At 45.8% G+C, this 13,145-nt stretch overlaps 1 protein-coding gene across 1 annotated transcript in view; it reads right to left on the bottom strand.

Annotated features, from left to right (window-relative positions):
- GABRB1 (gamma-aminobutyric acid type A receptor beta1 subunit) overlaps positions 1-11,248 on the bottom strand; it is a 152,504-nt gene extending 141,256 nt beyond the window's left edge. Inside the window, exon 1 of the mRNA XM_019553449.1 lies at positions 11,034-11,248. Coding sequence (XP_019408994.1) covers positions 11,034-11,239 — 206 coding nt within the window. The 5' untranslated portion in view covers positions 11,240-11,248. The remainder of the gene's footprint in view (positions 1-11,033) is intronic.
- Positions 11,249-13,145: the final 1,897 nt, after the last annotated feature.

Here is a 13,145-nt window from a genome sequence, read left to right as displayed (position 1 = left end):
ACCTTGCACTTGTCTGTGTTGAATCCCATCCTATTCTCATCCGCCCACCCTTGTAACCTGTCTAGGTCTGATTGTAGCCTGTTGCTTCCTTCTAGCGTGCCCACATCCCCCCACATCTTGTGTCATCAGCAAATCTGAACAGGGTGTTTTTTGCCCCCTTGTCCAAGTCACTGATGAAGATGTTGAACAGTTGGTAATTCCTGGTTTAATTGTGATCTAATTTATTGTTCCTCCCTGGATGATGTGCTCCAATATTATTCTTAATTTTGTTAAGCTGCTTGCTCCTCGATTTGTTGGCCCCAGTATATGGAGAAATAGGTAGTTGGCTTATTTTCAACACTACTTTATCACCTTATGAAAGAATGCCTTGCATGGTGCCCTATAGTTTTCTACAGAGTGAAGTACAATTATTTTTATTTGTTACTTATTACTTTTACTGTTTTGAACAACCACTGCTTCTTCTGAAGAGAACAGAACAGTAACACAAAAGAAGGACATATCTATTACTGGAAAGAAACAGCAATAGCAGACTTTCTGTTGCTGTGATCAACAGTCCAAATCAATCCCTTAGAGAGGGAAGAAGCAGGAGAAACAATCAAAAGCCATAAAAACCAATGAAGTTTTGTATGAAAAATTTGACCTGGGGACAATGTTCCCTCTAAGGAGCAGCAGTTAGTGAGTGCGCTGCCTTGGTCTGGTATGGGACACTTACTGAAAGAGGCTGAGGGCTGGAGGCTGGGGCCAGGGGCCAGAGGCTGGATCTGGAAGCCAGGGGTTGGAGCTGGGAGCTGGGGGCTGGGGTCAGAGGCCAGAGCTAGGGACCTGGGGCAGGCTCTGCCCTCTCCAGTGGTCTGCTCCCTTGCATCAGGGCCAGGGTGCGGAACACTTCCCCAGAGCCAGTGGAGTCCTCCCCAGCCTTCATCCCTGCCTTGCCTCATCTCGGGGAGGAGCAGCTGCCTGCCTCAGTGAGGCTCCACTGGCTCCAGGACACTGCTCCGCTCTGTGGCCCTAACGCCATGTGCCTCCTTGCTCCCCGAGGTGATGCAGGGGAGCGGAGCAGTGTCCCGGAGCCAGCGGAGCCTCACTGGGGCAGGCAGTGGCTCCTCCCCAAGGCAAGGCACGGATGGAGGCTGGGGCGGGGGAATGGCGTGGGCTCCGCCAGCTCTGGGGAAGTGCTACACTTCCTGGAGCTGATGCGGGGGAGTGCAGCACTTCCCCAGAGCCGGTGTAGACCGTGCCAGGCTCCCGCCCCAGCCTCTCCTGGTGCACGGCCTTGAAAAGGCTGTGCGTGGCCACACTTAGTTGTGCATGGCCATGCATGCGTGCCTTAGAGGGAACCTTGCCTGGGGATTATCAGAATTCTGCAGTGTTGCAGACAGATGGATGTATCACCAAATAGAATGAGGCAGTTGAAGAGATTCAGATCAAATTTGCTGGTAAAGCTCTATTTAACAAGCAGTATTTCTGTTCCCTGAATAAGTGTGCTCATTACTACCCTACGCACAGCATTATGCATGCTGCCTAGGTTTCAGTAGAACTTGCGTGAATAAGTGGTTAGCTAAGTAAGTGTTGCACAATCTAAGTTTTTGTCTCTAGAAATGGATTATCACAAATTTTGTGCATTTAGCTAGGGAGGTCATTTGAAAATGTGGCCAAAATGTATATGTACTGTCAATACTGCTGTTATAGTAGTGAGCAACTCATGATTCCTGGGATAGTCACACTACAGAGGTGCCATATCCACAGTGTGGAAGAAAAGAGGTGGATGTGTTGGATCCCCATGGTGTTGGGGGGCAGACACCACTCTTTTCGCTTGTGCAGTTCCTAGCACAGCACAATGGCAAAAATCCTTCTGTTTGCCACCACCATACAAATAACAAACAACAGCAATAAGGTATGTGTAAAAAGAAACACTAAAAATTGTCACTGAATTTACATTAAATTTTTTTTCATAGTCTGAATATTGGGCAAAAATGCAAATCTATTTTTCTTTAACTATCATATATCAGAACTCACCTATAAGTAGGTGAATACAGATATGAAAGTGAGTGGAATGAGTGCTATATGATGTCATAGGTATAATAATGAAACATTGAGAGGTAGTTAGCTGTGTTAGGGGAGACTGTGCGGCTCACTAAAGTGTATACATCTCTGATCCAGTGAAACAGAAAAGAGTTCATGGAAAGCCATGGGCTTCTGTTTTGGTACTGCCATATGGGAATTCTCTCTCTGTCTCTTTGTCTCTCATGAATCTACAGCTTTGATTAAAAGAAGAATTGTTCGTATGTACAGATGGTGCCAAGCTAAGGAAATATGTGGAGACCTAGTACTTAAACTAGGGCTCATTATTAACAGCAATGTTATGGATAACAAAGTACAACACAATCAAGAATAATAATTAGAAATATTGACAGGGGAAATGATCATATTAACCAAATAGAGTCTTGAGTAGAAATTGAAGATAGTATGTGAATAGATTTTTTACACACACAGTATATACATGTACTATACATATCCATAAAAATATACTTAAACTCCAGATGGTTGAAATACTTAAAACTAAAGCCAATGGGAACATTCTTTTGTCCAATTAAAAACGTACGTATGTGTTAGCAGCACTGGGGATCCTAGATGAAGCAGATTTTTGGCTGTTGTTACCGGTGTATTAGTCTGTTAGCATCAGTCATTTCTAGAAGTAGTATTTACATTCCTAGACAGAGACTATGTCTATATGCACACTTCCTATTTCCAGAGACCGTGCCCTGCATTGCTGCGTTGCTTGGGCTGGCAGCCATCTAAACTGGAAGTGATGCAGCTGTGCCTGTGGAGGTGGGTTAATTTGTCTGGGGGTAGGCTATAGGGCTGTGCAAAATTTCAATGGACATTTTGTTTCAAAGGTGTTTCAATGCATTTCAAGCTTGAAACACCAAAACTGAAATGAAACGCAAGGCTTTGAAACAGCTTTGAAATGAGGGCACTCGAAACATTTCGAAAATTTCAAAACGTTTCAAGTTTCGAAGCTGGACTTGCAGGGAAATACAAACTAAGGAGAGGGTGGGGGAAGGCCTGCTCTGGTGTTGACATGTGTAGCTGGCCAGTGACTGTGATCCTTTCCCGAGGTCCCTTCTAATCCCAGTGCTCTGGGGGAGGGATGGAGAAGGACCATAAAAGCGTTGTTTGAAATGAGTGTTGTCAGCTTTGTCTCTGTCAGCTTACTGAGCTGTGTCCTCCAGGAGCATTGTGAAGGCTCTCACTTCCTACTTGCTAGTCTGTTTTTAGCAAGTAGGATCCAATCCTTTCTGAAATACTCTAATACCCTTTCCTAATCCATTCCTTTCAATTTATTCCTCCCCCAAATCCTCTTTTTGTTTTTGTTATTCTTTCTCCACATAAAATAAATCTGTGTTTTCCCTGACAGTCTGCATCGACTGTGCAGGAAAGCACAATGTATATAAATATATGTTCTGTAATATATTACATAAATACATACATTACATTACAAAAACACACACAGATTTTCCACCACACGAAACACAAAGCATGCTAGAAAGGCATCAATGAGCAGCACCAGCATTACAGTCTCCTCCACCTCAATTTCAATTCCTATCCCGAGCCTTCCAGTGCCAGAGGAAGAGCTGGATCTAGATCTCTGTGCCCTAGGAAGGGAAATTCTGGGGAAGGAGGGGAATCATCTGAGATTGTGCTCCACACCCCTCAGGTTTCCCCTAGAGCCAGGTCTCCTGTCCTGGAAGGCACTTTGGAGGAGGCTGAGGTAGAAGTTGTGGAGGCAAGTGGCTCAGCTGAGTCTACTCCTCCTGTTGCTGTGAACCTTGAGGCGGCTAGTTAGAGCAGATCCCAGCAAGGGGTCCAAGAATGTACAGGATTTAGTGGGGTCCATTAGGACCATGACTGAGCAGAAGTTTGAGGGCAGCCTCCCTATTATCTTTTTTAACAAAATGTGGTGGCAGGTGAGAAGAGAAGGTGCACACAGGATGGAGCTGGCACAGTCACAAGGCCCTAGGAGTATCACAGCCATCTCTAGGGACCCTACTTCATGATAAAGTGCAGCTTCCCAGAAACCCCCACACCTATCTCCTTGAAACTTGAAAGGCTTCATGGTCTTAGCAGGGGCTACCATGCTTGCTGTTTTCATCCCCCTGTGCCTTCATACTCACACATCATGAGTTTTTCTCTAAACAGTTTGAGGTACAGTTTCCCAGAAACACCTATACCCATCTCCTTGAAACTTGACAGGCTTCATGGCCTCAGAAGGGGCTACCATTCCTGCTGTTTTCATCTGAATCAGGGAATAAATGACAAAGTTATAGACATTTTTATGATTCTCCATTATAGCCTATGAGTGAAATGTTGAAATAGTTTCAGCGAAACAGAACAGAATAGTACTTTGAAATAGCAAAATGAAACACTGTCCCTTCAAAATGGTGAATCTGAAACTGAAATTAAATGTTGCCATTTTGCACAGCCCTAGTAAGCTAATTAGCACTGCCACTTGGGCACCTGACAGATGTTAAAGTAAAGCCACAATAGGATGTGATGTGGAATCCCAACAGTCACGCTTCCTGCCATGTGACTTGTGCATGGTGGGAAGCACGATTGTGGGATCCTGCATCAGATCCCACTGCAACATAATGTTTTTCCATCACAGGAAGCAGCAAACTTGGCTCCCAGCCAGTGGAGTGTATCATGTAGGCTAGCTATCAGGAGGCGCTACTTCACAGTCAGGGCGGCTAGGGTCTGGAACCAACTTCCAAGAGAAGTGGTGCTGGCCCCTACCCTGGGGGTCTTTAAGAGGAGGTTAGATGAACATCTTGCTGGGGTCGTTTGACCCCAGTAATCTTTCCTGCCACGGCAGGGGGTCGGACTAGATGATCTGCTCAGGTCCCTTCCGACCCTAGAAAATATGAAACTATGTACTCCCATGTCTGGGAGCCCTGACAGACCTCCTAGCTGTGGGATCACATGATGCGCTCCCCTGGCTGGCACCTCGGCTTACTTGAGGGGCCTCCCAGCTCTGAAGCACATGGAAGCCTTGAAATATTTTAAGTCTATGGTGGGTGGGAGTTGGAGGGCCAAGGCTTGGGGATTGTCTGGGTGTGTGTGCGTGTAAGGGATGGATATGTGACAGGGGGCAGGTGCCTGCCAGTGCTGGGGGAAGCTGTCTGGCTGCTGGGGCTGCAGCAGTGTGGGGGAGGCCAGGAAACTGCCTGCCCCTTCAGTGTGGGAAAGGGGAGGGGAGGCGTTTTGGGGCAGCAGAGTGCTGTGTGGCTGGGGCTGCAGCACTAGGGCTGGTGCCAGCGCTCATAGGGGCAGGGCAGCTGAAAGATGCTGCAGGGTTGTGGGGAGCAGAGGGCTGCTGGTTAGGAGTGAGGGGTACTGGCAGGGCTGGGGGGGGGCTGTGGCTTGGGAGTGAAGGGTACTAGTGGGGTGGGGGACTGTGGGTCAGGAGCATGGGCCACACGCAGTGTCAGGGGGGTTGAGAGTGAGGGGCATCAGCATGGTCTGGAGGGGTGGGGTATTGTGGATCTGGAGTGAGGGGCAGCAACAGGGCTGGAGGGCTGGGCTGTGGCTTGGGAGTGAGAGGCAGGGGTAGGGCACAGGTATAACTGCCTCCCCCCACAATCATATTACCCCCCCCCAACAGGTATCCTCTTTTTTGAAACTAGAAATATGGTACCCTAAGTAACACTTCATATTTGAGTCTGCAAGCAAATGCTTGACTCCAGACCAAAAACAGAAAATGTGTGGGAATAAAAGGCCAGAGGGAGATCAAGCACCTAAATCATTTTTATAGATAATGTTTAAGGACCTGAATGAAAAGACCAGTGATTTGTAGGGAATTCAAATGCTTGTCTGTAGGCTAATTGGGGTTGTCTACTCTGTTCAAGCAGTTTCAGGACGACGTTTCATTTTCCATAATGAAAGTGAAACCTGCAGGTCACTGAATCTCTGTAAGGCTTTGTGATAGTATTTGTAGTCATCTATTGCCGAGAAGCTAAATGATCCCTAATATACTGCAGTGCTTGCTCTCTACCCAGGAGACTAGGTTTTGGGAGACTATTCTGAATTCTTATGGAAGAATAAGATCTTCTGTTACTTTCTTCCCATTCTTGTTATTTCTGTCCTTCTTATGTGAGACATGATTGCCATTCATTGCATAACCTTTATTAAGACACCATAATTCAGGTGATCTATGAAGAATATTGGCTAAATGGCTGTAATAGAAGTATATATCAGTTATCATCAAGGAAGTGGCCAGGAGGCACTATTAATATTTAATATTTTAATATTTTTTAACTACACAGCCAAGTATTTTTGCCTGGATCCAGTCCATGAAACCTTTTCCTTACAGTCATTACCCTCATTCTTGCTTCCTAACTCCTGCTGGTCATTTGTCATCTCTATTTGTTGCATCTTGGCCTAAATCAGGCCCTGATGGGGCAAAATAATCACTTTGCATGCAGTGAAGTGCAGGGTTGGGCCTTAGGTTGTAAGGATTGTGGGATATAATTCTTACAACCATAATTGTTTATTACTATGTATATTTTTGGTTCATTTAGATGGCCAAGAAGAAAGAGGTGCCAAATATAATGGGGACAGCAGATACTCTCACAATACAAATAGTGATTACTTAACCATCCCAGCTTATGACTGATTAATATAGATAAAAAAGTGCAACTATGTGAGGGCTGCCACCTTGGCTTACAAACAGGAGATTTAACTAGTGACCACCAGTGCTAAAAACTTAAGCTGCTCTAGGCTGGGCTAAAGAGCCACAGGTATTCACAGATGCTGTCCATCTCAGACTCTCACACCTTGTAGAAAGGCATAAAGAAGGTCCTGTAACACATTCTCTTTGTTCATATCACTGACAAAGATAATCATATTGACATGTATGACTATATGACAGTAAGAAACATTCCTATTTTAAGTGACTGAAATGATAAGCAGTTTTTATCATTCTCCTGTTCAACACTGTATAACAGACTTCAATGCATCAGTCATTTCCTCATGGGCACCTTGTTTTCTTTTCCACAACTGAAGTACTAGTTTTCCCATAACCGAATACAACTACCTATATAAGAATCTCTTAGTGCTCCCTGATAAAGATCTGATACATTTTTTGGAACTAGTCACCTAACTGCCAGGCTGAATACAACAGGAAACTCATGGTGGAACAAAATAAGAATAAAGAATATCTGTTTTTTCCAGGGACTGCCTCTGTGAATATATGCAATGGTGGGTTTTAGCATTTGTAAAACTATTGTATTTCAGGCTATGCTAAGAAGTTAAATCTGATTCTTTCATTTTATACAGATTACGATAGTTTGTAGGGGTGCACCGATAGAGATTTTTGGGGCCAATACTGATAGCTGATTTTTAAGGAGGCATATTGGATGATACCAATCCGATTTTTGATACAGCTGCGTGCCGCTTGCAAGTCTGTTGTGGTGGAAGGGGACGGAGGAGGAAAGGGAATTGGGGGGCAGATCAACACCCCTCATGGTGAGGGAGGGAATGGGGTAGGGACAGAGGAGGTGCTGCCCAACCGGGGTGGGACAGGGTGCAGGACAGAGCCGCGGCTCCTCCAGGGGATATGGGGAGGGGGGGTGACTCCCAACACTGTGCGCACCCCAGGAGGGCACATGGGCAGGTGTGTGCCCTCCGGATCTGTGCAAGGCAGGGCAGGGCAGGCTAGGCTGTAGCTGCAGGCTGGGGCCAGGGCTGTGCTAGGCTGCACTCAGGGCAGGTGGTGGCAGTGCTGGGAGGGGGCTATGGGGTAGGCTGCAATCCCCCCACAATTTACTGTAGCTCCCCCATGGTCACCCTCCCAACACTACTCACCCTGAGTGCAGCCTTGCCCTGCCCTGCCCTGTGCAGATCCACGGGCACCTCTTTATCAGTGCCCCCATGCCATCCTGCATGAGCGGTGTGCAGTGTCCCCCCGATGAGCCTTGGCTCCATCCTGTGCCCATCCCATCCCAGCTGGGCAGCCCCAGTCCCAGCCTCACTCCCTCCCTTACCACAGGGGCCTTGATCTGCCCCTAAACCCCTTCTTTCCTCACTCCCCTTCCACCACACCAGACTTAATAGCTGGATGCAGCTCTCTGTGCTGCCAGCTGTGCTCCTCACTGCCTACATGCTGCACTGAGGCTATGCGCATTCACGGGCCATTTATTGGCCAAAGTATCAGCCACATCAGGCTGATTTCTGATACAGACAATTTTTATATCAGTGCCAATCCGATATCAGACCAATGTATTGGTGCATCTCTAATAGTTTCAATTTTCAAAATATGCTCTTTTTTGTTTTGGATTCTGGCAGCAATTTAGGTTGCATTCAGAGTTGAAATTAGTTACCTTTTTTAAAAGTATTATTTCTTCTGGTTTTTCCTATGAACTAAGATATGATTTTAGTAAGTGTCAAAAAAAGGTGTTAAATGGAGAGGCCAAGAGACTAAGGTATTACATCATGAATGACAGCAGCCAGTTTCCCTGTATTTCTCCCTGTTTCCATGATGACCTAGCAAGACCACTTCCAACAATCAGAAGATAGCTGAATTTCTATGCCTATTCAGTCCTCAGCTACTTGGATGGGACTACCAGTGGTGCTACTGGTGCCAATTGGAATAGTCCTGGTGTGTTGGGATGGCACTCAATTAGGTGCTTTGGTAAACTAGGTGCGCCTCTCTGAAATCTTTAGTCTCTTAAATGCCTCTGGTCCTTGCTTCTTTCTTAGACATTTACTATATAGTCAGTCGGTCTAACTAGATGTTAATGAATTTACAACATCTGAGGATTGTCCATGCTCACAGATCCCCTATGGAAGCACTGCCCTTTCTTTCCCAGTGCCTGTTCTGGGAGTGCAGTGTAGATGCACTTGTGCTTTCTGCCAGAAGCTGCAGCTGTTTAACATCTAGTAACTCTTGCTTTGCCATGTACACCCTACCCGTGTAGCTGAAGTAGTCTGTGTTTCTGTAGTTTCCTTGTGGCATCAGCTGTCTACTGGCAGAGGGTTTGCAATGAAAGTCAGCCCTTAAAAATGATTCTCAAAAAATCAATGTATATTTAACAAAGGGTTCGAACAGAAGTGTAGATTTATGACTTGAGAAGTAGAAAGGTAGAGGGGGAGCACTGATCATTTTCAATATATTGGATGATTTCATGGACCTTCCTTGTCCATGATTACCTTCATATTAAAGGCCATCTCCAGCCAGTTGCACTCAAAAGACATTTACATAGTCTCTCTATTCAGAGCCTTATCTTATGGCTCCAGTAGCTTTCACACTGTGAATAGTAATGCCAGATGTATCCAATTTCAAGCGCCATCCGGAGCCTCTACATTAGCCCAATACCAGAGCATTAGTTCAGTAAAAAGAGAAGTAATAAGAAAATATCTAGGACTTCACTGGTGAGATTAGCTTCTTAATGGAGCCTGCTCCTTCCTTCATACAACAGTCAACTTATGTTTATGAACAAGACCTAATACCCTAATATGCACACTTCAGTGAGATGAAAGAGAAAACAAAACATCAGGGTTTTTTCCTTTGAACAAATGATGTATGATACACAGCATACCACAGTATTTGTTGTTTTGTCTACATTACTGCCGTGTATTGCTCAAAGGTGGTGAATTTATAGCTGGTGCTGAGTATGAAAACATTTTAAGTGTGATTTTGTTCCACTCTGCTTTCAAAAAAGAGCCTATTTGGTAAATAATTGCTTTCAGCTATGCCATTAGCTTTATTCCACTCTGTGGAGGGACAGTGGCATTTTACTGTTTCTAAATGCACAATGCATTTCCAAGCAAGGTCATACCCAATCTTTTGAAATCTGTATGTGTGCACACACACGTGCACATGTGCACACACACACTGATTGATCAGTCATCTCCTCCTTGCAGAGTGTTCATATTTTCCCACAAGCAATGTACCTATATGCAATGTGCTAAATTCCATGCTGTGTCTTGCAACATGGAGTGATTTCTCATGCTTGCTATCTGGAAGGAGGGGTGCTATAGGGACTGAAAGAGCCATGGCATAAGTTAGAGCATCCTATGGGCCTTCCTCATAACTGCCTGTGCAGCTCAATAACAAGAAGTATTAAGAGTGTGCACCCTCTAGCCCTGCCCCATAGGTTAGGGCTTGTAATATACAATATATATGTATTTGCACTGTTCCTGCATCAGGAGAATTCTCCTCAAACCAGCTGTGGTACAAAATAATCTGGCCCAATATGCTTACTAGCAGAGCAGTACACTTACACATTAGGTTAAGCCTGAATGCAGCAATGCCTCCAGGACAATGTTTTCAACACTCAAAAATATATTTGAAATACCTTAAAATAGATTAAATAGCCCCAATGCCTATTTACCTTTAGGTTTTTTGAATGGATCATCCCTGCAGTTACCAAACTTAGTTCTTTTGATTTGGTGAAGACAAAATGTCCATTATCTACAACTTCCCTTGGTGCTTACAGAGAAGCATTCTGGCTGTTATGAATGCCTGCAGTTTACCAAGAACTTCTTTTGATGAGGTTGGGAAACAGGGTTGACTGAAAATCTGAACCACTTATGTTCAATGACAGAGATGAATATGGAAGAAAAAGCTGCAGATCATGGGAATGCACATGTTTTGGATGACCTATTTTTTATACATCAATTCAATTGTTTTTAACTTTGCTTACTCTTTCCTGAGTAAGGTAGTGACTGCACTCTACAAACTAAAAGCACTCCATGCTCTTTGATTCTTTACCAGTGCATTAATAACATGCTAAAAACAGCCAAAAGCTGTGGAGGCATTACGTTTTTACATTAGTCACAGATATAAATAGTAATTGTCTTGTGGAAGATTGCCAGAGGTTACCTTAAGTATTGTTCTGATGCTGTGGGTGGAACATTCTTTTATTTCAACATAGAGTTCCAGTGCACTTGAATAAATCTTGGCTGCTTCCATGGTGCATACTTCTATTCCAATATAGGGAAAACAGTTAAATGTATGACAAAATATTACATACCGTAAGCCGTAAAGGACGGTCCCATCTGGATGTAGCCGAATCATTCGATTTTTCACTGTCACCCCGTGAACAAATGACTTCTTGTCATTTTGGAAATACGTATCTGGAACCCAGAGCTGATCAGCTACTCTGTTGTCCAAAGTTAGATTCAAAGGAATTCCAGAGTAAGAAAGCCTTTTATCTCTCCAGGACTGCTGGAAATACATAGTGAGTGTGTAATCCTGGGAGCAAAAAAAAAAGAGAAAATTTATGTTGGTAGTTGGGTATTTGGCTCAATATTTAAATGATTGATAGCTTGGTTGTGATACCTATAAGATGAATAATTAAAGTTATTATCAATCACCCACTTGGGAGGTTAAGAATCACTGAAAATGTGATTGTAAATAAAACAGCTGCTGATTACTTGTGGTAAGCTGAAAAAGTCTTGAAGCCTCTGAAAACCCAAGTAAGCATAAAAGTCTCCTCATAGCATATACATGGCACTCATGCATTAGGGAATGGCATTAAAGAATTTTAGACTGCAGACTATATACTACATATTTCTTGATACTTTTCAAGACAGCTGCATGTGGATGACATCAGTAAGTTGCACAAGCAACTGGAGGACAAAGTACAAAGTTGTACAAAGCAACTGGAGGAAACTCCTTTGATATGTTCTCTTGGTTTCCCTCTGAAAAACCCCCACACCTACCAAAGACAATGTGTTATCCATAATAAATATCATCTCAAAGCACAAGTTCATGTTCTTTTCAAGCCCTGGTGTCCACGGGTCCACCCATAAGGGCGCGAATCAAGCACCCGTGGGTCGTCGTGGGGTCCTGCCCCCCCTTACGTGCTCTGGAGTGACTCCCACTCCCAGTCTGCTCCCGCCAAGTCCGCCTGCCACGACTTTGATGGTATTGGTTCAGTGATTTTCCGTGGCGGGTGCACGTCCAAAAACGGGTCTCCTGTCCAGTCCGGTCTGGGATCTTCGAGGGCTCCTGCCTCCCCTACACCCTCGCCCAAGCCTCTGCACGGTGAGTCCCAATGATGCTCCCCTTTACCTCGGCGAGGGTCGGGGTCTCTTTTCTCCCAAAAAGAAAGTCCTTTTAGCGACCCCCCCGGGTCGCTCAGTAAGTCCCGGCAGGGTATATAGCCGGGGCCTGCCGTTCCTGCCAGGGGTCCGTCTCCCGACAGTCCTCCCTGGGTCAGCCTGCTGCCGCCGCCTCTGGCCACGGGCTGCTCCGGCCGGGGCTGTGGTGGGGGATCTTCCCCACTCCCAGCCTCCACCACCCAATCAGTGGCCCTGAGGGCCCTCCGTCCTTTGTAGCTCGCCCCGCGGGGCCCTACCCGGCTCCAGAAGGTCTTTGCTGGGTTTCCTCCTGCTGCCCGCCGTGCTGCTGCTCCTCCGCCGGGAAGCTCCTCCTCCTCTGACTCCTTCCGGCCTCCGCTGCTCCGCACTGGCGCCGCTTTTGAGTCCGCCGGCTCCTTGCGGCACCTGGGAGAGCTAATTAAAGCGCATGCCGCCAGTCTCCATGCGGAGATTCCCTCCCGGGCTTTTGCGCCAGCTTCAGATGTGCCACGCCTTTCACGTCCCATGTTCCTGCGCTGCCGGCTCCAGCCAGGCATGCTCCGCCCAGCCCAGTGAGTCCCGGGGCTGCCTGGGGTCGGGGCTCTTCCACACCTGGTTATTAATGCAACAATCCAAACCCACCATTGTAGCCATGCAGGAGTTGTGTCTTCCATGATAATGAGGGAATTTCTGGACCTGAATATTGAACATCTTTGTATAGGGAATTGATATGTTGAATATTAGGCGTGTGCGAATCTTCGGGTAGTGATTCAATTCAGAAGAGATTTGGCCCAATTTGGTGGCCAAATCTCCAAATCCGAATCAAGTCAGGGGACCAATTAAAAGGTCCAAATCGATTCAAAGATCTCTGAATCTTCAGAAAAGATTTGGAGAGCTTTGATGATTCAGACAGTCCCTGGTGGCTGCAGCAGGGAGCTGCAGCCAGACTAGGAGCTGGCAAGCAGAGAGTGGGGGAGAGGGGAGGGGATGCATGAGAGCTGCTCCAGTTAAAGTACCCTCAGCACCCCTGCACTTCAAAATGGTGGCAGGGGAGCTTTAAC

Source organism: Crocodylus porosus, unplaced genomic scaffold, assembly GCF_001723895.1.
Source record: "Crocodylus porosus isolate Cpor-Errol unplaced genomic scaffold, CroPor_comp1, whole genome shotgun sequence".
NCBI lineage: Eukaryota > Metazoa > Chordata > Crocodylia > Crocodylidae > Crocodylus > Crocodylus porosus.
The sequence above is the reverse complement of the archived record's forward strand: the minus strand, read 5'-3'. Positions and strand labels throughout refer to the sequence as shown.